The sequence below is a fragment of the Ostrinia furnacalis genome, unplaced genomic scaffold, assembly GCF_004193835.3.
Source record: "Ostrinia furnacalis isolate ACB-3 unplaced genomic scaffold, ASM419383v2 OfSCF1351, whole genome shotgun sequence".
Taxonomy (NCBI): Eukaryota; Metazoa; Arthropoda; class Insecta; order Lepidoptera; family Crambidae; genus Ostrinia; species Ostrinia furnacalis.
In genome coordinates this window covers 532,312-557,507 of record NW_021131590.1, presented here as the reverse complement: position 1 = coordinate 557,507, position 25,196 = coordinate 532,312, and the positions used below count along the sequence as shown (strand labels likewise).

Genomic DNA, 25,196 nt, shown 5'->3' with positions numbered 1-25,196 from the left:
CCCACGTCCATGTTAATGTTTTCCTTGTGCGCGATTTTTTGCAGGATATCAGATGTGAGTTATAATTAATTATTGTTTTGGAAGGCGATTCTTTTGTATGGTAATTTGGGGGTAAAGGACGGGGTTTTGCTTTTATGAGTGAGGTAATTGATCAATTTAGAAGTTTATTTAAATTACATATTTCGATTCGTTTAGCTACGTAATAATATGGAATTTAACATTATTATTGGGGTATCTTCAATGAATTTTTACTACACAATTTAAAAACAAACTACAAATCTATAGAGCAAAACGATTTTGATTAGATTTTCTAATGCAATCAATAATGAATGACTTCACTATTTATTTACTTAACCAACTCAATAGACTAACTTTTTAGCAATTTCCAAGCAATTAAAAAATTAAAAGGAACTAAAAAAGAAATAATTGATTGAGAAGAAATTGACTTTTGAGACCAGAATAATGTGCATTTTTAGAAACTTTATGCTTTGGAGTTATTGATGTTGGTCACACCAATTCGCGCCAAAAATTAAGGTCCTGTCACTAGCCAGTGCAGCAATGGAAAGAAAGAACATTTATTACGATGAACATAACTTAGTTAAGACGAAAGAAGGTATAATATGGAAAGAAAGTCAGAAATAGCACATTACATGGAAATAAAAAGTGAACTGAGCAGTGCCACCCTGTCGCGACAGCGATGCCCATCGCAATGGGACCCCACTCAGAAAATGCCGTGGCTCACTGAAAGGAAGGCCACGACGCTGGTTTTCAGTGTGCCCCATGCCGAGTGGCGCCGCGAAATTAAGGACACCTTCATTGTTGTGATAATAAAGTTTTTCTACCAACCTCCACTTAAAACAGTAGTGCCATCGGCCAGCGTGGTGGCCGTGCAATACCGCGGAAGCCCTTTGCTGCTGATGAAGTTCTTGGAGCGCTTGCCCTGCTCGATCAGCTTCTGAGGAGGCATGCCGAGCAGCTCGATGATGCAGGCCATCTGGTCCGCCTCATCCTCGCCGGGAAGTAGTGGGAAACCTGGAAAGTTGGGTGAATTCAAAGGACATCTTCTGTTTTGGGGTAATTTTACCCTTCGGAATGTGTAACCTTAAATCAAATCAAATCATTTATTTACTTTCAGATAAGGTAGAATAGATGGTAAAAAAATTAAAAACGTCTCGCCATGGTATGGCATGTAAAATTAATAAGTAGATAATTTAGTAAAAAGGTGCTAGTTGGTGTAGTGATGGATCAATCAATGATGATGATAAAAGATTTAACGACCTACTATTGTCTGATAATTAGGTGAAGTGAGAAAGAAAGTTAATTATATGTAGTACCTAGTCTTACCGATGCTCATTAATTTAAGTGTGAGTTTGTCTATGCTCCCAATAAGTCACTTCTTCACAGCTGTTTCTATCAAAGTTGTACGGGACCAGCTTCCAGTAAACTGTTATCTCTATGTAGCTAGGATCTACAGCTTGACCGCACTTATAAAACCAATGAAGTGAAGTCTCGAGGAAAGTCAAAGAGTCATAGAATCCGCAACGAGATTATTCACAAGTTTATTTCTATTAGGAAGATCCAATAGGATTCATAGGAGCCTGGTTTCGCTTTTGCAAAGGTCCTCATAATCAAGAGCAGTAACCAAATATAAAGATATGTTTACCTGTGAGTAGTTCCGCAAGGATGCATCCCAGGGACCACATGTCGATGGGCATCCCGTACCGGGCGCCCATCATCACCTCGGGCGCGCGGTAGAACCTCGACTGGATGTACGTGTACACCCGCTGGTGCTCGTAGCACGAGCTGCCGAAGTCTATGACCTGGAATAGAAGAGGTGGAGGGTCAGATTCTCTTACTGGTAAGGCAATAAAGATGAGGAAATGGAAAATAAAGTCATGCATCAAGAGAAGAACTTAAAGCACTTTTTAGCAGTGCAGCAGTTACGGTTTTCTTACGAATTAAAGTTTTGACATTACTCTCGCAACTAGACTATTATTATTTTTATTTATAACTAGCTTTCCGCCCGCGGCTTCGCCCGCGTGGAATTTTGTCTGTCACAGAAAAACTTTATCGCGTGCGTCCCTGTTTCAAAAACCGGGATAAAAACTATCCTATGTTCTTTCCCGGGACTCAAACTATCTCTATGCCAAATTTCATCAAAATCGGTTGCGAGGTTTAAGCGGGAAAGCGTAACAGACAGACAGACAGACAGACAGACAGACAGAGTTACTTTCGCATTTATAATATTAGTTGGGATAAGAGAGTTACTTCATTTTTGTATTTTTTTATGGTAGTGACTGCACCAGACAGTCTGCCCACAGAGAGAAACCGTGCGGAGAGCTGTATCCGCCTCTACAACCGATGTGAAAAACGCCTCAACGTGACCACTAACCGCTCTGCCAATAGCGAAACGAATAAGATGATGGTAGAGGATCATATTGCAAAAGAGCTTCAATCTACACTTTATTTAGTCCTTACACAGAAACTCTAAAATGAAACAAACGTGCATTCTTCAGAAACGAGTTCTGAGCATCATCGTAAACAATATTTATAGTTAACAAGCCAAGACAAATGATCTGGAAGATTCTAAATTTCCCCGTAGCAAAACAAAAATGGAGGAAACAAACGTATAAACTGGTACATGAAAGGGCCTGTACAAAGAAAGATGAACATGATTTTTGTCTCCGGTTGTTTTAAGTCATTTTGTTAAGTAAAACCGTATTTTTCAGATGTTATGCAAGCCATAATATAATCTGGGAATCATACAAAATCGATTCATTTAATCTTCATCAAATTATAATACAGGACCTTTTAATTTTTCAATAAATTAAAATTCATATAGGCGGGAGCAAGGTTTAAAAAACCGAAAAGATTACATTAATGGCGATTTACAGATAACGATAATATATTAAGATAAAAAAACACTGAGGTTGTATATTGCAACAAAAATGTAAAGGTTGATATGCCGGCGACTGTATACCTGAAGTAATGATATTCTTACATAACCTTCATTATACAGTTATACTTCGGTCATTATAGTCTTATCTAAAAGTTAAATCATCATCATTCAAGCTTCATATGCACATCATAATTAAGCTTCTTACTGTCCTTTATTAGAAGGTCATCCGTCCTACGAGCATGAATTAATCTCTCTCAAGTATAACCTCGCTACTTCCTCAAATTGTTTGCGCTATCTTCCTATTTTATTGGGCTTCAGTATATTTCAGGTTCAGGTAATACTGTATGAAACTTCACGACTAGTACAACTATAGTGTCACTAGAAGTAAAGTCTGATTTATTTATTTATTTATTTATTTATTTATTTAAAATAGGTACACAAACAGATCACTGTCAATTATATAGCCATGAAATTAACAAAATATTAAATAACTAAACAGAGATCCAAAATCAGCGTACACAACATGCTTAGTATTAAATAAAGCTACTTATATTAAGACAAATGTAAATATATATAAAAATAGGATAAACATTGGATAGGGTCGAGGACGATTATTTATTTTTAAAGATTTCTGTTACCAATCTCTTGTACCGGGGAAAACTGCTATTAAATATGTCAATGTTTCCACCACTGCGAACTACCTCGTTGTATGAGCGACACATTCTCACAACGGGATTGAAAAAGGAGGTGTTATTTTTATATACCTGTAGGGAAAATATGTTTGGGTTACGGGATCTAAACCTGATGTTGAAATTTAGTGAAGACAGCAAGTTTGGAGCATCAATAGACGAGTGCACTATTTTGTGAAGACAGAGTAAGTCATATCTGCTTCGACGAGTTTGCAAAGAGACCATATTAAACTTAGAAAGTCTATCACTGTACTGCTTAAGCGATCGGCCCATGCCGTACCTATATGTTATATACCTCAGACATCTCTTCTGTACCTTTTCAATGGTATTAATGTGGACATTGTAGTAAGGGGACCATATCGGACAGCAATACTCTACTCTATGATACATATCTTCAAAGCCAACAAGTAAGTAGTTAAATCTTACAGTTATAGTTCCCTATTTACAATCATATTTGAAACTTCTTCATTCTGACTCTAATGCATACTTTGTCACATTTTAATTACGGGCCGGATCCCCTTTTCACTCATAAAGAAAACTTATTTACGCCCGTATTCACAAACTTACCTACTAGGCCGTATTTACTATGTCTCACAGTGCGCGTGGATGCCCAGGGTAGCACACGAACCAATCACATAGCCATATTCAACGCTGTGCGTTCGATTTGCTGCTTCACTTAAGCAAGCATCGTTTGTGAATACGTCCGTCTGTCTCTAATGCGTCCTTTGACATATTTTAATTACAGGTCGGATCCCCATTTTACTCTAAACATAACTTATTTGTTTCTGAAAATACTGTTACGTATTTTCTTCGTACTATTGTTATAGTTATAGTAATGATATACCTTAACCGTGTTATTCTCGGTGTTTACGATACCAAAACCGATTTAGATCAACTCGATTAACGTAAACAAATCGATCCCGGCAGGATGTTCCCAGGATCTGCTAAAACCCTGGAATATACTAACATAAATAAAGCCAAAGAAAAACAGAAGAGCGTCTTGGTTGTGTCATATAAAGAAATGTTATTAAAATATAAAAGATTGTAAGAACTATACTTGTATTTACAAATAAATTGTCAGTCAAAGTTGTTGTTTTTAAAAGTTATTTGTGGATGTGTTTTGATATTTAACAATGATAAAATATTAGAATTATATTGTTGTAATGAAACAAACAATGATCGTAAGTTTTTTAAGACGATCAAACGCTCTACAAAAATAGGACGAAATAAGACAATTCCATAGAAATAAAGCTAAATGCTCCTATGACAGCCGATTCAAAATGAAACCTAGATATCATTTTTTTAAAAAGATGACAATTCTTTTAACAACAACTTTAATTTTTATAACATGGCTTTTGCTCTTTTTCTTTTCCTAACAAACTTTTCTAGCTTAATCCACCATATCAAATCTTAGAACGATACAAGCCATAGTAATGGCTGCCCACTTCCATAGTTCCGAGTACATGACGCACGTCCGTTCCGATGGGCCATTGTGCGCGTGCGCCGGTAACCATAACAAACGGCATTGTCTTCGTCAATCGCAGATTTTACGACTGTTTTTGAAGGTGCAAGGCCTTATCGGAAAAAGGAGGTGACATAAGTAGTTGTAGTAAGAAAGATAAGAAAAACTTTATAACTAAAACAAAAGTTGCAGTACACATACATACATAATATAACATACATTTTTTTTTAAATATACTGAAGAGGTCAGCAAAAATCGCGTCATGACGTTGGTGTCAAGCTGGTTTTTAGTAAGGATTTTTATGGCGAAATGCATTACTGTTTGAAGGCTTTTTCTTTTAAATATTTAAAAATCTGGACATACATATTCACCATAAGTCTAAATTCACATAAACTGAACTGAAAATTATTTTAATAAAATAGAAATTAGGTTTAATAAGAACTCTGGATATTTGGCAATTCTAGAAATGACTCTTTTAAAAACCCCAATTTTAAATAAGACACATTTCAACGCATTAATATAGCAATTAGTATTTTTCAGCGAAAATCCAAGCCGGCCGGGCCAAGAGGACAACTAATTCGAAAAGTCAACGAACCGCACACCGAATCTAATATTGCAAGTTTAAAATTTCCTAAGAAAATCGTCTATTACAAAAACCAGCCAAATGATTCGGGGAAGCGCCATCATTGGCGTAGACCCAATGACTCGACTCTATGACTTAATAACGTCGTCAATGTAGGATTGTATTTATTATTTTAAGAGTTAAAAGCTCATAAAGTTTGGCAGCGGTTACGATTAATGACTAACAATTGAGATAGATATCAACACCTCAACAAGCACACATCATTTCATTTAATTGCTCAAATGATAGTGGTGACTTATGATTAAAATTCATAGGAAAAGCATTATGATTTTATACATTAGTAGTCACTCTATTTGGTTGAGCTGCCAATCAAAATAATGTACTAATGACTCCTCTATTCTTTTTTATTTACTCACCATTTACTTTGTGTTCCAATCTATCTGCTCAAGCACATTTTAATAGTCGTAGGAAAACATTCAAGAACATTCACTTGTTCCAAAAGACCGCAACCGCGAAATTTTTTCGATAAAAATGTGAACGATGTCACGTCGCCAATACGCCAACGTTGGGCCAAACGTCACTAGTTGGCAAGTATCCTCTCCAACTAATTATCCATAACCACTGTATCGAAAGACAGGTTCGAGGAAACTCTCTTGGCAGACATCATTGAGGTAATTAGGTAAATACTTCGACTAAGTCGGTAAATCTTTCTACAACTTTACCGTTAGAATTACTACATGTCGTGATGGGTACAATGTAACTCTTGTGTTACAATGTAACAGGCTAAGGGAATGCTAAAGTTGTGAACTTTATGTCTAAAGCATAACCGGCTGTATGCCGAGATTCCAGGCAACAAATCTAAAGCCATGTGCCTCACGGCATACGAGAGGTTAAAGATCAATCTATGAACTGTATAGTACCTATAGTCAAAACTTAGTATATTTGGACGAACATGGGGGAAGAAACAGGGAGAAACCTTTACCCAGCAATGGGCACATATCGCCAATTAAAAAACTATTAAACTTATCGTATGGCTTGTAAACTAAAGTTGGGTTTTTATTGGCGGTCAAGCTGTAGATCCTGGCTACACAGGAGTTGCAGCGGTGGGAACGAAAGGCGGGAATGGACGCGTTTGTACACTACAACTATGTATCGAAGTTCTACGTATTTACGGTCTTTGAGGGCACTTGTACACATCCCAAATTACATGATTACCTACATAGTTTACCCCTATGCCAATGCATTGAAATGCAATATCAGTGTGAGCGCCAACGCTACAGAAATTGTATTCCACGTCCTTGCACGCACATCCTATATTTGAAAGAGTTTTAATCAAAGCCAAATCACTACGTGTTGTGCTAGTCCATTCTTGCGGCTACCAAAACATCACATTACATGCGTCCGTAGTAGCTGTTATGACTGGGTGCTATGATTCAATATCGCTTGCTTGGCACGGCTGTAGTGGTGCCGTCAGCCTAGGTCACAAATTAGGTGAATGTCACAGCGTCCGACGGGAACGGCGATTTATCGGCCCGTGACGTCACTGGAGTCCAATATCGTGTCGGTCACGTGACAGGGAACGTGTCAGGCACTTCGTTACGTGGAGTGTGTGCATGGCCTGTTAAGGTGATTTGTTGGGATGTGGCAAGGTCTGTAGACTACGTGAATAGTAGAGCAGGGATGAAAATGTAGTTTGTATACGATGATTCTTATTACATATTTTGTCTATGTTAAAACTTATTATGTGATCGACACTCAACTATAATCATCTTGTTTTACAAAAGAATGGCGCTGAATGCAGGCCACAGACCAATCGAGCGATGTGGAAATAATTGGGGGAGGAGGCCTATGTTCAGCAGTGGACGTCCTGTGGCTGAAACGATGATGATGATTAAGTACAAAGTTTGGTTTGGATTATTTTTTTCAATACATAATGAACTTATAATTAAAAATAGGTTTGTTTTAGGTACTAGACCACACCTCCTATTATAGACAGGTAAAAAACAAGTTTCACGTGAATTAATAACAGTAAATTCACTGTAAGTACGTACACAGTAAATTAAATAAATAAATAAATAGTTAAGAGCCGTTGAGCATAAAACTAGTCGAAAGAAATAGGCGAAATAATACTTATTAGTTTGAATGCGATTTAGGAATTCCATCTGGCTCTTTTCAATTTATTTAGTAAGTACTAATGTGCGTAGGAGAGTTTTAAATTTTCTTTCAATTGTGCATTTTTGTATAAAAACAATAAAGATTACTAAGAAACTGTAAATACATTTACAGTATTCAAAGCGATGGGAAATAAAATTGGGAAACCTAAGATTTACTGATTTTATTACTACTTCACGGCTATTTATACATAACTAGCTGACCCGGCAAACTTTGTTCCGCCTTAATGGCAGAAAGCAGACTTTTTTTTTATTTCGAACGGGATAAAAAGTATCCTATGTCCTTCTCCTGGCTCTAAACTACCTCCCTGACAATTTTCAGCTAAATCGGTTCAGCCGTTCTTGAGTTATAAGTGGAGTAACTAACACGACTTTCTTTTATATATATAGATATGAGCTTGTGGTACTAACTAACTATTATAATCGAAGGTTCAAATTTTAGGACCGAACGTTAGTTTGAAGAATATCTGCATTCAATAATATTAAAATTAACAAACAAAAAACTCAGCAGTAGTTAGTAAGTTATTCTAATAAGATACCTAGGTTGTATTGTCCTCACTTGTGATAGATAAGGACATTATAAAAGACAAGGACCCAAGAGAGATCTATAATTGATAGGTACTATTGAAGCCTATTCGTATAGCTGTCTGTCTGTCTAGACTCTAGCCAATTTTCTCATAAAACACTTGAAGTCTGGCGGAAAATTATTTTTTATGACCTTAAGAGACGAAATGGACGAAACATTAGGTGGATAATATGTATCTTGATCACAGAGCAGGCAGCGCGGGGATTCCATGCTCTGTGATCTTGACTTATGTACAAGTATATCGCTTCCACCTTCGGCTTGATCATCACTTTCTATCAGGTGAGATGCAGGCCAAGAGCTTCCTCATTATGGATAAAAATTCTGAAAATAGTAGACAGCAGTAATAATAATAAAAAAAACATACCGTAACAATAAAATTGCCTCAACTGTATATTGATATACGCGATAACATGCAATCAAAAGCGATTTCACGGAGTTTTAGTCAAATCCTCGGCATGTAAATATTTCCTCGGAATTTTGTTATGATCCTAGAGGCGCCATTGCCGTATTTCGAGCGGCATTCCTCCGGGAATCCATCAATGTCTGTGTTTACAATACGAGATACGCGTGCGCGTCGCGTGATATGAGAGTAAACGAATATACGAGTGATCATACGAAAAAAAACGAAAATACGAATAATAAAAACGGAAAAGAAAAAAATGAGGAATAAAAATACGAATTTTGATACTACAAAGATAAAAAAAACTGTGTCAAACGAAAATACAACTATAAATACGAAAAAGTGGAAGGAAATTATGAGTTTTGATACGAAAAAGAAAAAAATAGGCCAGTAACAGTGAAACAACACTAAAAAAGGTTTACAAAAGAAACATTCAACACAATATCGAATTAACAATGAAAGAGAATTTACCGTGAAAATATCCGATAGACGCGAAACCACATGGACAGTTGTGTGATTCGATGTATCAAAATAAAAGGGATTATAGTCTGCAAAAATACGCTTTCATTTCATTGATTAAAGTGTTCCATTAATTTACATTCATTCATTTAAAGAAAGAGTATTTTACCGAATCATTAATGAAAATACACTGGCCTGCAGAAATAAGTGTCACTTTTACACAAAAAGTGTATGAAATGAACTATTTAAGTACACAAGGTGTAACATCGAAATAAAAAGGACTTGAAAAATAGTTCAATTTTGTTACTATAGTTTCAAAGAAAGCTGATGAAATATTATTTAAAACGTTTTTCTTTTAAAATTAAATCACTGACTTCTTTAGGTTAGACAAAAATTTTTTTTTGCAGGCCAGCACACTGGCCTGCAAAAAAATTATGTTCCATTAATCATCTCTATATTAATTTAAGCCACATTTTGTTTTAATAACATAAAACATCGCACCTTTCCATTAAATTAATCCACGCAGACAGTTTCGCGGAACCTAACATAGTTTGTATAATTTTTTTCGCCTATGTTTAGTTGTTTTAGACAGCCGATGATCAGCTGGAACCATGCCTCCTTAATAAAACTGTTAGTTGTTTGCAAACAACCGAATAGGACGTTGGGAATAGAACTTCATTTTCGATAGAGCTAAAAATAAATGTTCACTCTAATTCCGTTCTAGTGTCTTAGAGAATACACACACTCGAAAATTCGTGTAAAAGGTGTTAACATTTGAAATCAAATTCAAGGTGGCGTTTTCTAGCCTGTTACCTACTACATTTACTATAAAACACTGTTAATAATTTTAACACGTAATCACCAAACTACAGAATAATTGATTGTTTATGTGTAGCTCTCTAGTTTATTATTTATACAAAGAAAGTATTAAATGAGGAAGAAAAAATTGACCATCTATTAATTTTCTATAACTCTTTCATGTACGGCAGTGAATGTATAATATTTAATGAAAGGGGCATAAATAGTTAACCGGTAGAATGTTAACAGGTATATAATTTCATTTATTGTTGTTTAAAGACCAATAATTCAATACAAAGCACATCCGTAAAAAAGGCAATTAATAAAGATAAATAGGTATTAAATAAATAAATAAAAAATAAGTTAGCAGGTTTGTTCAGCACTCAATAGGGTAGCACAACCAGTCATCTAACTTATTTCATAAAAATAAAATAATTTTAAACCGTAAAAAAACGCAACCGTCCCATAGATTATGTATGTTTGGCCATAAACAAAATAAGAAGAAGAAGATTATGTACCTATGTCAAACACAAGTTATAATGTTTTTCTTTAAATATTGGTGTCAACTGCCTAATTCAGTCGATTCTTTGTTGAAAGAGATGAATCACAAACAACTCGAGTCCCGTAACAAAACAGTTACGCGCTACAGTACACNCGGAACACAACAATGCTGTTAACATTGTTGTTATGGCGACAGACTTAGGTAAGATGGTGGTAGCTAGCCAGGCGGACTTAGAACAAGCCCTACCACCAACCAAACCGAACAGAAAAATCTGCCCCCACTGGGAATCGAACCCGGGACCTCTGCGTCTGAAGCAGGTGGTCTAACCACTAGACCACAGAGGCGGTTAAATACTGAGGTTGTATATTGCAACAAAATGTAAAGGTTGATATGCCGGCGACTGTATACCTGAAGTAATGATATTCTTACATAACCTTCATTATACTTCGGTCATTATAGTCTTATCTAAAAGTTAAATCATCATCATTCAAGCTTCATTATGCACATCATAATTAAGCTTCTTACTGTCCTTTATTAGAAGGTCATCCGTCCATCGAGCATGAATTAATCTCTTTCAAGTATCTTGCTATTTTATTGGGCTTCAGTATATTTCAGGTTCAGGTAATACTGTATGAAACTTCACGACTAGTACAACTATAGTGTCACTAGAAGTAAAGTCTGATACATATCTTCAAAACCAACAAGTAACTAGTTAAATCTTACAGTTATAGTTCCCTATTTACAATCTATCATGTTTGAAACTTCTTTATTCTGTCTCTAATGCATACTTTGTCACATTTTAATTACGGGCCGGATCCCCTTTTCACTCATAAAGAAAACTTATTTACGCCCGTAATCACAAACTTACCTGCTAGGCCGTATTTACTATGTCTCACAGTGCGCGTGGACGCACAGGGTGACACACGAACCAATCACAGAGCTCTATTCAACGATTTGCGTTCGATTTGCTGCTTCACTTATGCAAGCATCGTTTGTGAATACGTCCGTCTGTCTCTAATGCGTCCTTTGACATATTTTAATTACAGGTCGGATCCCCATTTTACTCTAAACATAACTTATTTGTTTCTGAAAATACTGTTACGTATTTTCTTCGTACTATAACACCTTAACCGTGTTATTCTCGGTGTTTACGAAACCAAAACCGATTTAGATCAACTCGATTAACGTAAACAAATCGATCCCGGCAGGATGTACCCAGGATCTGCTAAAACCCTGGAATATACTAATATAAATAAAGCCAAAGAAAAACAGAAGAGCGTCTTGGTTGTGTCATTAAAGAAATGTTATTAAAATATAAAAGATTGTAAGAACTAAACTTGTATTTGCAAATAAATTGTCAGTCAAAGTTGTTGTTTTTAAGTTATTTGTGGACGTGTTTTGATATTTAACAATGATAAAATATTAGAATTATATTGTTGTAATGAAACAAACAATGATCGTAAGTTTTTGAAGACGATCAAACGTTATAAAAAAATGGGACGAAATAAGACAATTCTATAGAAATAAAGCTAAATGCTCCTATGATATGACAGCCGATTCAAAATGAACCCTAGAAATATTTTTTTTAAAAGAGATGTCAATTCTTTTATTTTTAGTAACAGGGCTTTTGCTCTTTTTCTTTTCCTAGCAAAATTTTCTAGCTTAATCTATACCAAACCTGCGCTATCTCAACCGATTGCCATAGTAACATTTCCCATTGATCCACCATATTAAATCTTAGAACGATACAAGCCATAGTAATGGCTGCCCATAGTTCCGAGTACATGACGCACGTCCGTTCCGATGGGCCATTGTGCGCGTGCGCCGGTAACCATAACAAACGGCATTGTCTTCGTCAATCGCAGATTTTACGACTGTTTTTGAAGGTGCAAGGCCTTATCGGAAAAAGGAGGTGACATAAGTAATTGTAGTAAGAAAGATAAGAATAATAAAGAAAACTTTATAACAAAACAAAAGTTGCTTTATTTAAGTTTATTGTGCTGAAAAGGTCAGCAAAAATTGCGACATGACGTTGGTGTCAAGCTGGTTTTTAGTAAGGCTTTTTTATAGCTAAATACATTATAACTGCACTATACTACGGTGCTATTGTAAGCTTTGATTGTGACTTTTCACTATCCAGCTGTTTGTAGGCCTGTTTTATTCAAATTCTAAGTTTTTATATGTCTGTATGTAGGCCCTTCCTTTTTAGAGCACTTATACATACCAGAATTTTGCTTGCCCTACCACCAATTTAATGCTATTTTTATTTTATTTTAAAATCTGGAGTAGAGGCAGTCATTTACATTAACTTTACCGTAACTCTAATTTCAGATGAAAACTAGAAATTATTTTATTAAAATAGAAATTAGGTTTAATAAGAACTCTGGATATTTGGCAATTCTAGAAATGACTCTTTTAAAAAACCCAATTTTAAATAAGACACATTTCAACGCATTAATATAGCAATTAGTATTTTTCAGCGAAAATCCAAGCCGGCCGGGCCAAGAGGACAACTAATTCGAAAAGTCAACGAACCGCACACCGAATCTGTAATATTGCAAGTTTAAAATTTCCTAAGAAAATCGTCTATTAGAAAAACCAGCCAAATGATTCGGGGAAGCGCCATCATTGGCGTAGACCCAATGACTCGACTTTATGACTTAATCATGTCATCAATGTAGGATTGTATTTATTATTTTAAGAGTTAAAAGCTCATAAAGTTTGGCAGCGGTTACGATTAATGACTAACAATTGAGATAGATATCAACACCTCAACAGGCACATACGAGTATCGTTTCGTTAATTGCTCAAATTATGGTGGTGACTTATGCTTCAAATTCATAGGAAAAGCATTATTAATGTATGCATTAGTCACTTTATTTGGTTGAGCTGACAATCAAAATAATGTACTAATGACTCCTCTATTCTTTTTTATTTACTCATCATTTACTTTATTGTGTTCCAATCTATCTGCTCAAGCATATTTAAGTTATAGAAAAACTTTCAAGAACATTTACTTGTTCCAAAAGACCGCAACCGCGAAAAATTTTCGACAAAAATGTGGAAATGTCATTTCGTCGCCAATACGCCAACGTTGGGCCAAACGTCACTCCAGTTGGCAAGTGTCCTCTCCAACTAATTATCCATAACCACTGTATCGAAAGACAGGTTCGAGGAAACTCTGTTGGCAGACATCATTAAGGCAATTAGGTAAATACTTCGACTAAGTCGGTAAATCTTTCTACAACTTTACTGTTAGGATTAGTACATGTCGTGATGGATACAATGTAACTCTTGTGTTACAATGTAACAGCTAAGGCAAGCTAAAGTTGTGAACTTTATGTCTAAAGCATAAGTAAGATCAATCAATGAACTGTACCGTACCTATAGTCATAACTTAGTATAGTTGGACGAACATGAGGGGAGAAACAGGGAGAAACTTTTACCCAGCAATGGGCACATATCGCTAATTAAAAAACTATTAAACTTATCGTATGGCTCGTAAACTAAAGTTGGGTTTTTATTGGCGGTCAAGCTGTAGATCCTGGCTACACAGGAGTTGCAGCGGTGGGATCGAGAGGCGGGAATAGGCGCGTTTGTACACTACAACTATGTATCGAAGTTCTACGTATTTACGGTCTTTGCGGGCACTTGTACACATCCCAATTGCATAATTACCTACATAGTTTCCCCCTACGCACATGCATTGAAATGCAATATCAGTTTGAACGCCAACGTACCAGAAATTGTATTCCACGTCCTTGCACGCACATCCTATATTTGAAAGAGTTTTAATCAAAGCCAAATCACTGCGTGTTGTGCTAGTCCATTCTTGCGGCTACCAAAACATCACTTTTCATGCATTCGCAGTAGTTGTTATGACTGGGTGTTATGATTCAATATCGCTTGCTTGGCACGGCTGTAGTGGTGCCGTCAGCCTAGGTCACAAATTAGGTGAATGTCACAGCGTCCGACGGGAACGGCGATTTATCGGCCCGTGACGTCACTGGAGTCCAATATCGCGTCGGTCACGTGACAGGGAACGTGTCAGGCACTTCGTTACGTGGAGTGTGTGCATAGCCCGTTAAGGTGATTTGTTGGGATGTGGCAAGGTCTGTAGACTTCGTGAATAGTAGAGCAAGGATGAAAATGTAGTTTGTATACGATGATACTATACTATTGCCTGTTGAAACTTATTATGTGACCGACACTCAACTATAATCACCTTTTTTATAAAAGAAAGGCGCTGGATGTAGGCCGCAGACCAATCGAGCGATGTGGAAAATTTCCACTGAAAATCATTGGGGGACGATGTTCAGCAGTGGACGTCCTGTAGCTGAAACGACGAGATGATTAAGTACAAAGTTTGGTTTGGTTAATTTTTTTCAATACCTAATAAACTTATAATTAAAAATAGATTTGTTTCAGGACTAGACCACAACTTCTATTATAGACAGGTAAAAAACAAGTTTCATATGAATTAATAAAGTAAATTCACTTTTAAGAACTGTTTAGCATATAACTACTCGAAAGAAATACCCACGTAAAATAAAAATTATTAGCTTGAATGCGATTTGGGAATTCCACCTGGCTCTTTTCAATTGATCCTAGTAGGTAATGTGCGTAGGAGAGTTTTAAATAGGTATTCTTTTAATGGTGCATTTTTGTATAAAAACTACGAAGAAACTGTAAATACGTTTACAGTATTCAAAGCGATGGGAAAAAAATCTTGGGAAACCTAAGGTTTACTGATTTTATCACTATTTCACGTCTATTTGATATAAGCTTGTAGTACTAATTAATATAGTCGAAGTTTCAAATTTTAGGAGCGAACGTTAGTTTGAAGAATATCTGCATTCAAATAAGATTAGAATTAACAAACAAAAAAGTTAGTATGATTTCTATATCTATAAAAGCTAAAGATCACTGACTCACTCACTCACTCATCACGAAATCTCAGATTCTCAGAAACTATAAGTGCTAGGAGTCTCAAATATTGCATGGGGGTTTCTTTTAGAACGTAGGTGCTCACTAAGACGGTAAAACGGGATCCACGCGTACGAAATCGCGGGCGGCCGCTAGTATTCTATAAAGTCTGATGATACCTAGGTTCTATTGTTCTCACTTGTGATATATAAGGACATTATAAAAGACAAGGACCCAAGAGAGATCTATAATTGATAGGTACTATTGAAGCGTATTCGTATAGCTGTCTGTCTAGACTAGCCAATTTTCTCCGAAAACACTTGAAGTCTGGCGCAAAGTTATTTTTTATGACCTTAAGAGACGAAATGGACGAAACATTAGATGGATATGACTGGATAATATTTATCTAGACTTATGCACGTATATCGCTTCCACCTTCGGCTTGATCATCACTTTCTATCAGGTGAGATGCAGGTCAAGAGCTTCCTCATTATGGATAAAAAAAATCTGAAAATAGTAGACAACAGTAATAATAAAAATAAACAAACTGTAACAATAAAATTGCTTCAACACTGGATTGATATACGCGATAACATGCAATCAAAAGCGATTTCACGGAGTTTTAGTCAAATCCTCGGCATGTAAATATTTCCGCGGAATTTTGTTATGATCCTAGAGGCGCCATTGCCGTATTTCGAGCGGCATTCCTCCGGGAATCCATCAATGTCTGTGTTTACGATACGAGATACGCGTGCGCGTCGCGTGATATGAGAGTAAACGAATATGAGTGATCATACGAAAAAAAAATAGTGTAAAATGAAAATACAACTATAAATAAACACGAACAAGAAAAAAAATTTGGAACAAAAATACGAGTTTCGATAGCACAAAGACAAAAAAATGTGTCAAACGAAAATACAACTATAAATACAAAAAAGAAAAAAAATGTGGAAGAAAATTACGAGTTTTGATACGAAAAAGAAAAAAATTGGCCAGTAATAGTGAAACAACACTAAAAAAAAGTTTACAAAAGAAACATTCAATACAATAACGAATTAACAATGAAAGAGAATTACCGTGAAAATATCCGATATACGCGAAACCACATGGACATTTGTGTGATTCGATGAATCAAAATAAAAGGGATTATAGTCCGCAAAAATACGCTTTCATTTCATTGATCAAAGTGGTCAATTCATTTACATTCATTCAGTTAAAGAAAATAGTATTTTACTTTGTACCGTATCATTAATGAAAATTCACTGGCCTGCAAAAATAAGTATCACTTTTAAAAGTGTAATAACTTTTTATGAAGGTACATAAGGTATAAATAAACAGGACTTGAAAAAGTGTTTAATTTTGTTACTATAGTTTCAAAGAATATTGTAAAAAACTTCTTTTTTTATTTTAAATGCCAGTGTAGAATAAAAGACAGAAACTATGATTGGGAAAACATTAATCATTTCTATATTAATTTAAGCCACATTGTTTTAATAACATAAAACATCACACCTTCCCATTAAATTTATCCACAGACAGTTTCGCGGAACCTAACATAGTTTGTATAATTTTTCGCCGATGTTTAGTTGTTTTAGAGAGCCGATGATCAGCTGGAACCATGCCTCCTTAATAAAACTGTTAGTTGTTTGCAAACAACCGAATAGGACGTTGGGAATAGAACTACTTCATTTTCGTTAGAGATAAAAATAAATGTTCACTCTAATTCCGTTCTAGTGTCTTAAAGAATACACACACTCGAAAATTCGTGTAAAAGGTGTTAAAAGGACTAAGATTTACTTAATTTTTTTTGACATTGGAAATCAAATTCAAGGTGGCGTTTTCTAGCCTGTTACCTACTACATTTACTATAAAATACTGTTAATAATTTTAACACGTAATCACCAAACTACAGAATAATTGATTGTTTAAATCAATAAATAAATTCTATTCTATTCTATTCTATTCTATTATGTGTAGCTCTCTAGTTTATTATTTATAGAAAGGAAGAAAAAAATTGACCATCTATTAATTTTCTATAACTCTTTCATGCACGGCAGTGAATGTAATAATATTTAATAAAAGGGGCATAAATAGTTAACCGGTAGAATGTTAACAGGTATATAATTTCATTTATTGTTGTTTAAAGACCAATAATTCAATACAAAGCACATCCATAAAAAAGGCAATTAATAAAGATAAATAGGTATTAAATAAGTAAATAAAAAATAAGTTAGCAGGTTTGTTCAGCACTCAATAGGGTAGCACAACCAGTCATCTAACTTATTTCATAAAAATAAAATAATTTTAAACCGTAAAAAAACGCAACCGTCCCATAGATTATGTATGTTTGGCCATAAACAAAATAAGAAGAAGAAGATTATGTACCTATGTCAAACACAAGTTATAATGTTTTTCTTTAAATATTGGTGTCAACTGCCTAATTCAGTCGATTCTTTGTTGAAAGAGATGAATCACAAACAACTCGAGTCCCGTAACAAAACAGTTACGCGCTACAGTACTCACACTCGCACGTCACTCGCAAAAAACCGCGGCCTTCACCGAGTGTACACAATGGATGTGTGTACACGCATGTCACATCATGTAGGTTAGGGGTCGCGGTGCGTGTAACGGAACGTCAAAGGGCAAGAAACTGTAGACACCTAGAGAAATAGATGTCTAAACTGTAGATATTATCAATAAATAATAAAAAAAGTAAATCTAGAATTACACAGGTAAGTAAATAACTGAAAAGAATGTGATCTATTTTTTTAAGTTGCTCATGTAGCTGTATCGATTTACATGCATATTTACAATGGTTAATATGCGTGAAAGAACAATCCCATTTTCATGTGAACTACGATTGTTTTCGAACTCACAATAAGAATCATATCGTGTTGAAACTCAACCCGAGCATTGCCATAGCGTTTTCTCATGTAACAAGTTTAATGTAAACGAACATTAAACGCTGGAACAAACTATTTTTGCAACGGACAAATAATTTCGCGGTCCCAAATTACGAAACTGCAGACTAATTAATCTATTACAACATTAAGAAACCGGGTCAAGAAAAACAAAACCGCAACAGAAAAACGACTTGCAACCTTCACCAGCGATCCGCGAAAAGAAATCGCGTATGAAAACATTAGAACAACAAGTTTACTTCTACACCCGTGAAACGGAACGTTCCAAGTATTCCCTAGACAATAAAGTGTAGAATGGCGCGGACGATTTAAGAAAAATAATGTCAAAGTTTCCCGCGTAACGGACAGATGTGGGCTACGGCCCCGTTGCTGGCTTGTAACGAAACTCGCGTAATTAAGACATGTCACTAGAAAAAGAAATTAAAACTTCCCGCCTACAGTCTGCCGCAAATATTGTATAATACACATTTTTCTTTAAAAAATGGGGTGTAACGGGGGCATGCTCTTTGGCCATTTGCCCGGGGTGAATACTAGTTGGCGAAAAGGCGATTTGTCTTGTCCATTTCCATATAAAACGAATTCATATGAAATTGCGCCTGAGTAGCATTACGTGTTGCTGTCATTAAAGTGGGATACTTGGACAAATTGAGAAAAGTGTGACATAACTTCGCAGAATTAGCTTTTAGTTTGTTAAATTATCCTTCAGAGAAAGTGGAAAGAAACGTGTCCTCACGCTAAATTAAACATTAACTCTCACTTCTGTCATTTTATTCCGTTTCAAGTCACGATCAGGGTTTTACAATTATAATTTAAAGACACATAAAAAATACACTTTATCTAAACCATTATAGGGTTTCATAAGAACAACAATATAACCGGAGAAGAGGCAAGAGGTAATGGATAAAAAAGGGACTTACAGAAAGCCTAGGTACTACCAGCCTGGACTGAATGTACCTACATTAAACTGGCACACAAATGGGTTTAGGTTGATCTATGAAGGACTTTCATCAAGGACACGGACCTTCAATAAATAAGAAGTAAAGAAGAAAACTTCCTACAACGACAGTTTTATTTTAACCAGCCATATCACTAGCAAAAGTTTACAATCCGCCATATTCGTGATCTATAGTTAAAACGAATCCAGCTGACCCAGTAATTAGGTCTCCGTTTGTTTACATGCGCGCGCGCACGCCGCCATTGCACTTTACACACGTGTTGACAGATTACGCTGATGATGTAACTTGCTGTAACGACCATGTAAATATTGTGACCGTTTGACACTGTTTCAGTATCCGAACTGTTACATAAAGAATAATCACTAAGAAACACCTAGGGATCTTTCATTGGAGGGTTTTGGTTAAGCCACATTGTTATACTATCGTTGTTTTAATATTTTTTTCATTCACTAACAAGTCTTTCATTTCTAAACGTACCTATTTGGCACGTTGTAATACCTATCATTGTTTGAAGAAATCATTTTTTCGTTCGCTAACAAAAGTCTTTCAATATATTTTCTCGTGTCGTTTCTAAACTCTATATCTCTAAATGTCAGATGCATGTAAACAGACTAAATAACAGAAATGATAATAATCAGATTTCAGTCACTGTAAGCTAAGTGACTAAGCAGATACGATTTTTAACCATTTCCCACTGTTAAAGATAAAATGCACAAAGTGTGTACTTAAATTTTTATTGATCCGAACGTTTCCAACGAAGCTGAAAGCCGCTACATTTTAATTATAATTACACGTATCACCGGCAAACACACCGCAAAATAAAATAAAAATAAAGCACATCAGACTATACATTTTTGTTCCAAAATAGAACCTATCACAACGGCATAAGAGCTTGATGATCGTCCATACAAACACGTTCCAGCTAAGGTCCGTCTGCGGCGACTTTTAAATGTTTTTCGGTCAATGGTTTAAGGAATGTTCACACAACTGAGCGAAGATATCTTCGCTATATAAATATATATTTGGTACAGAAATATCGCCTAACAAATATACCTACTAGCTAGCTAGACAAACTAAACGAATTCACAAACGATGCTTGCTTAAATGAAGCAGCAAATCGAACTCACAGCGTTTAATAAAGCTCTGCGAATGTTTCGTGTGTCACCCTGTGCTTCCACGCGCACTGTGATACTTCATAGTAATGTTTGTGAATACGGGCGTCAGACTTCTGCGACAAGACGAACCAACACCTGTCGCAAAGTCCTCCAAACACTGTAATATTCGTGACAGATTCAATTTCACGATTGCTTCACGAAGCGAAGTCGTTTCGTGTAAAAAAGAGATAGCGAAACAACTAAGGAATTCGCAATCAAAGGCTTACCTAAATTAGTAGTATCATATTAAGCTCAATGTCTTCCCATCTAGTTTGCAAGATTGTCGATGTTATATTGGCGCTGTATAACGCAGGAAATTACAGTCGTAATCATGGCACAAAATAGGTGAAATAGCAATTTTGTTGAACTAATGAGGTACACAATAATTACAGTATACAACAAACAGTTATTTTATTAGATCTCTATTTATTTAATAATCTGGTCGCAGTGAGGAAACTGAAGAACGCAATATCCGATAGGAAATCAACTATAAATAGATATCCTTTTTCATATTTATTAGAACTACAGTAATGATACAGCTTATTAAATTGTCGAGAAACTAACTGTAAATATTTATAGATCTTTATTAAAAGATAAAATCAATAAATATTTACAGTTAATGATTCTGTGTGAAGAAATAATGATTCTGTATTGAAAATTAGTCTCACGGATGTTTCATGCATCAGTTAGTTTTTTTTTTGTTTAAGCCAAAGTTGTTCAACAGCGACAACGAATGAAAAAAAAAACATGGTTAACCATGTTTTTTACCCGTATTAATACGGGACTAACACCACCTCCACCTCTCTTTCCTTCAACTCCTGAATAGTCAGGATCTACACTAATGTACAGTTTAACCATTAATGAAACCCAAATTGTGAATAGTAATACTCGTAGTCCCGGGGGATAACTAACTCTTAATCTTTAACCATGGTTACGGGACTATTCCCACCTCTCGTTCCCACAGCTTACAGCCAATAAAGCAGCTGAGGGAACATACAGCTTGACCGCCAATAAAAACCCAACCAGTGAAGATCAAGTTTGTCCCGGGGGGAAAGTTAAACCATGGTTGTATATTATCGAGAATACATAAAACGCAGCGTGGGACGTCCACTCACAAGGTGCATCGTTGACATCATAAATGTAGCTGGAAGGCGCTGGACGCAGGCCGCTACCAATCGATCAACAAGGAAATCATTGGGGGAGGCCTATGTTCAGCAGTGGGCGTCCTATGGTTGAAATGATGATGATGATGACATAAATACATTATCACAGATTGATATTGTGCTGTGTACTATCCTTAAATNATGATGACATAAATAAATATCTTGACATATCATTCGCTTCGCATCACCGAACCCAGTGGCCTAAAACCCCAATTTTCCTGCCTACCTTCCAAGAAACGCATCCCAAACACTGCCGGAACCGAACCCGCGAAACATAAAATCAACATTCCATATTTACGACTGGGATATGGGTTAACACATTTGCGCAACACGTTATTATAGCTTTACTTTTAAAATTAATTAATTTAACACATTGAGGTTAAATCTAAAACGACAAGCTTTCATATTACAAATGAGTACATCAAAGAGTTTGTGTTTAGCCAACATTTTTGTAGTTTAAACTTATTAGTTTGGCAATAATTTTTTCGAGGAACATTTTTATGAGTGTAATATGTTATGTACAAGGCAGTACATGAAGCTTGACACTGTGACATCTATTTTAGTGGTACTTAGTTACAATTTTACAAAAAAGTAATGTAAAGTTAGTTGTGATGTCGCTTTACCGCATAATACCCGTCATTTGTGCTAGAATTTATTTCTAAACAACATTCATTTTGCGATAATACAAGCATTAATCATAACTAATTCTAACTTAATACTACTAATATTGATATGAAAATATTTTAGTGACAGAATGACATACTAAAAATGGTTCATCTATATTATTTTTTTACGAAATTTAAGTAGTACATACTTAATTTACTGTGTTTAAAAACAACCTACCAATTTTTTCAATGTTTGCGACAGAAATCAAAAAGTATTTTTTACAACTTTTTTCTTGTAATCATTGACTAAACATCTTTAATGCCAATGCCCCTTGCATAGGGAAACTGGTACGTCAAAAATAAATACACGAACAAACGCAAAGCAAACAAACAGCTTTGCACTTAATTGCATAAGGCCGAGGGTCAGATTTCACAACAATCTTCAAACCAGAGTGACAGATAAAACGAGGTATTTTTAGAATCCTCGTGAATCAACCTTAAGAAGTCAATTTCAAGGAAAAGATAATAAAGCTCTACTACTCAGAGTTCACTAACGGTAAGCAATATGAGGGAAGTACAGTCAACACACAGATTATTTACTGTTGCAAAATAACATCTATTGCAAGTACATGAGATTTCACAGGGTTAACTTTAATCGTAGTCCGTAGTTTCAGTTTTCGCACATGTATTGGTTTTTTCTTGGGATAAGGCAAAGGCATAAAGTCTTGCAGCCGAGGAATGACATGTAAATCTTTTTCGAGCATTTAAATTTCGAATAAAACAAATAACAATCGACAAGGAGGCGCGCCGTCAAACCTTCTTAGGACGACGATTCCAAATAATTTTTATGTCATCCCAAATTGGATGCAGCCAATCAAAGATTTAATAAAATTGGCATTTCTCAACACCCCAGTGCCCAGATTAAGCCCGCTGCCCATATCGGATTAAGGGCAAGCGTTCATACAGATTGCGTTGATTTTTTGTTTTTATTTCACATTGGCCGCAAAAAGTTCATTTACATAAGCACCTGCATGGTCAGAGAAATAAAAATCAGCTCACTTTTTCCGCGAAAATAGCAAGTTTGGTTTTAATTTTCCACAACACCGCAAATAACAAAATGTAGAGTTGAGAGCCGAACTTTAGTATTTAGCTCTACTCTAGTAATAACTAAGTAAACTAATTCTTAATCCATCCAGCTCTTAAAAACTCCACTGATCGCAAGATTTGTAGCATTTTTCAAGCTCCTTAAATAACTTTACCGCCAAAGACTGCGAATGACCCATTGTGTCATTCGCATGTTTTCCGCAAGAATTCTGCACATCACTAAAAACTTCTTTCCGCATTTTGAATTCAAAAATCGAATGTCACAGAACGTGAGAAAGGTTCCAATGTCTTGTTGTCGTTAAAAAACGGTAATGTGATTAAATGGGGGCAGACACGATGCGCGCCGGCGCTTCGTAATACAAACAGATCGTGTGAATCACCCTTAAGGGCTGCCAACATTACAAAACAACCTTGGGATCATTAAAAACTACCGAATAGTTAAAAATGGTGATGAGCAAGATGATTATTGTGTCTGCTAAATGTCTTCGTCATTTTATGACTGTAAACATAACGTATTATGTCTGACAAATTGTACATCTTGCTGTTATACAGATTATGCTTATTCTGTGGCACAGAGAACTAACTAGAAGTACCGCCAACAAATTTCTTTTCTGCTCAACCCAAAGGTAAACTGGTCGAGAATGCTTTAGTGCATTAAGTTCGCCTTATGTTCAAATTTATTTTGGCATAAAAGTTTAAATAAATAAATAAACTAACATATTATAATGACATTACTGGTTTTATTTCATTTCATCAGTTTTCTGCCAGTTTCTGCGGGCATAATGTCAACTGTTTTGTCTCTTACAAGAAAAGTTTATACATTTAATTACTTTTAAAATATTTTCACCAAATTAGTAAATAAATGCGATCCCGAAGCAATTACACATAAATGGAAATGTCTCAGATTCGCCAAATTTAATAAAGCTAATTAATGAGCCATTTCCAAGAAACGGGAAAACGTGACATATTTAAATAAACGGTCCAATTAAGATATCGCGAGAATGAATTATGCCCTCCAAAAGTAGGAAGTTAATTATTTAATTTTAAAAGGAATGCTCTTATACTATTAAGGTTCTTGACAGTTATTTGAGCAATCAACATTTTTTTAGGAAATTAAAAATCATAACCTAGTGAAAAATAGTAGTAGTGATATATTTTCAAGATGCCATCTTTTTGAGGTCGTCGAAAAAGACCGTTTTCAACTCAAAAAAATATTGTTTAGATAAAGTCCCGTCTGTTAAAAATCGGCGCATAGAATAAACAATGCAGCAAGTTTTATTAAATTATTATAGAAACAAAACTTTTCATTAAAGTGAAAAGAAAAACGCACCGAATTACCACGAAGACGTTTAACCCGGCCAAATTACGAAGGTTTCCATTTGCAGGATGAGCAGGGATGATGGATGGTCTTTCAACAAAACGGTCGCCGTTTGTAACAAACAAACATACTCAGAAAGTCCGAAGTCTATGAATGTAATGAAGATAAAATTATCACAGTACCTACCCAGAACTTTTATATTATTTAGACTTAACTATCGCTGTAAAAAAATCAAACATGTTGCATATCATGAGTATTTTCGATGTCTAACTGGTACANCAAAGTTTTAGTTCCTTCTGTGGCACATCCGGGCTTACGAGGTTAAGGGCTGCCAACATTACAAAACAACCTTGGGATCATTAAGAACTACCGAATAGTTAAAAATGGTGATGAGCGAGAAGATTGTTGTGTCTGGGAAATATCATCGTCATTTTATGACTGTAACTACATAATGTATTATGTCTGACAATCAGTTTATTGTTGTCCCACAACATCATGCT

The 25,196-nt window shown here is 35.5% G+C and overlaps 1 protein-coding gene across 1 annotated transcript in view; it reads right to left on the bottom strand.

The window, feature by feature from the left end:
- Dyrk3 (Dual-specificity tyrosine phosphorylation-regulated kinase 3) overlaps positions 1 to 25,196 on the bottom strand; it is a 198,911-nt gene that overhangs the window by 5,745 nt on the left and 167,970 nt on the right. The window contains exons 2-3 of the mRNA XM_028304001.1: positions 1,664 to 1,820; positions 847 to 1,032 (exon numbers count right to left, since the gene is read on the bottom strand). Coding sequence (XP_028159802.1) covers positions 847 to 1,032; positions 1,664 to 1,820 — 343 coding nt within the window. The remainder of the gene's footprint in view (positions 1 to 846; positions 1,033 to 1,663; positions 1,821 to 25,196) is intronic.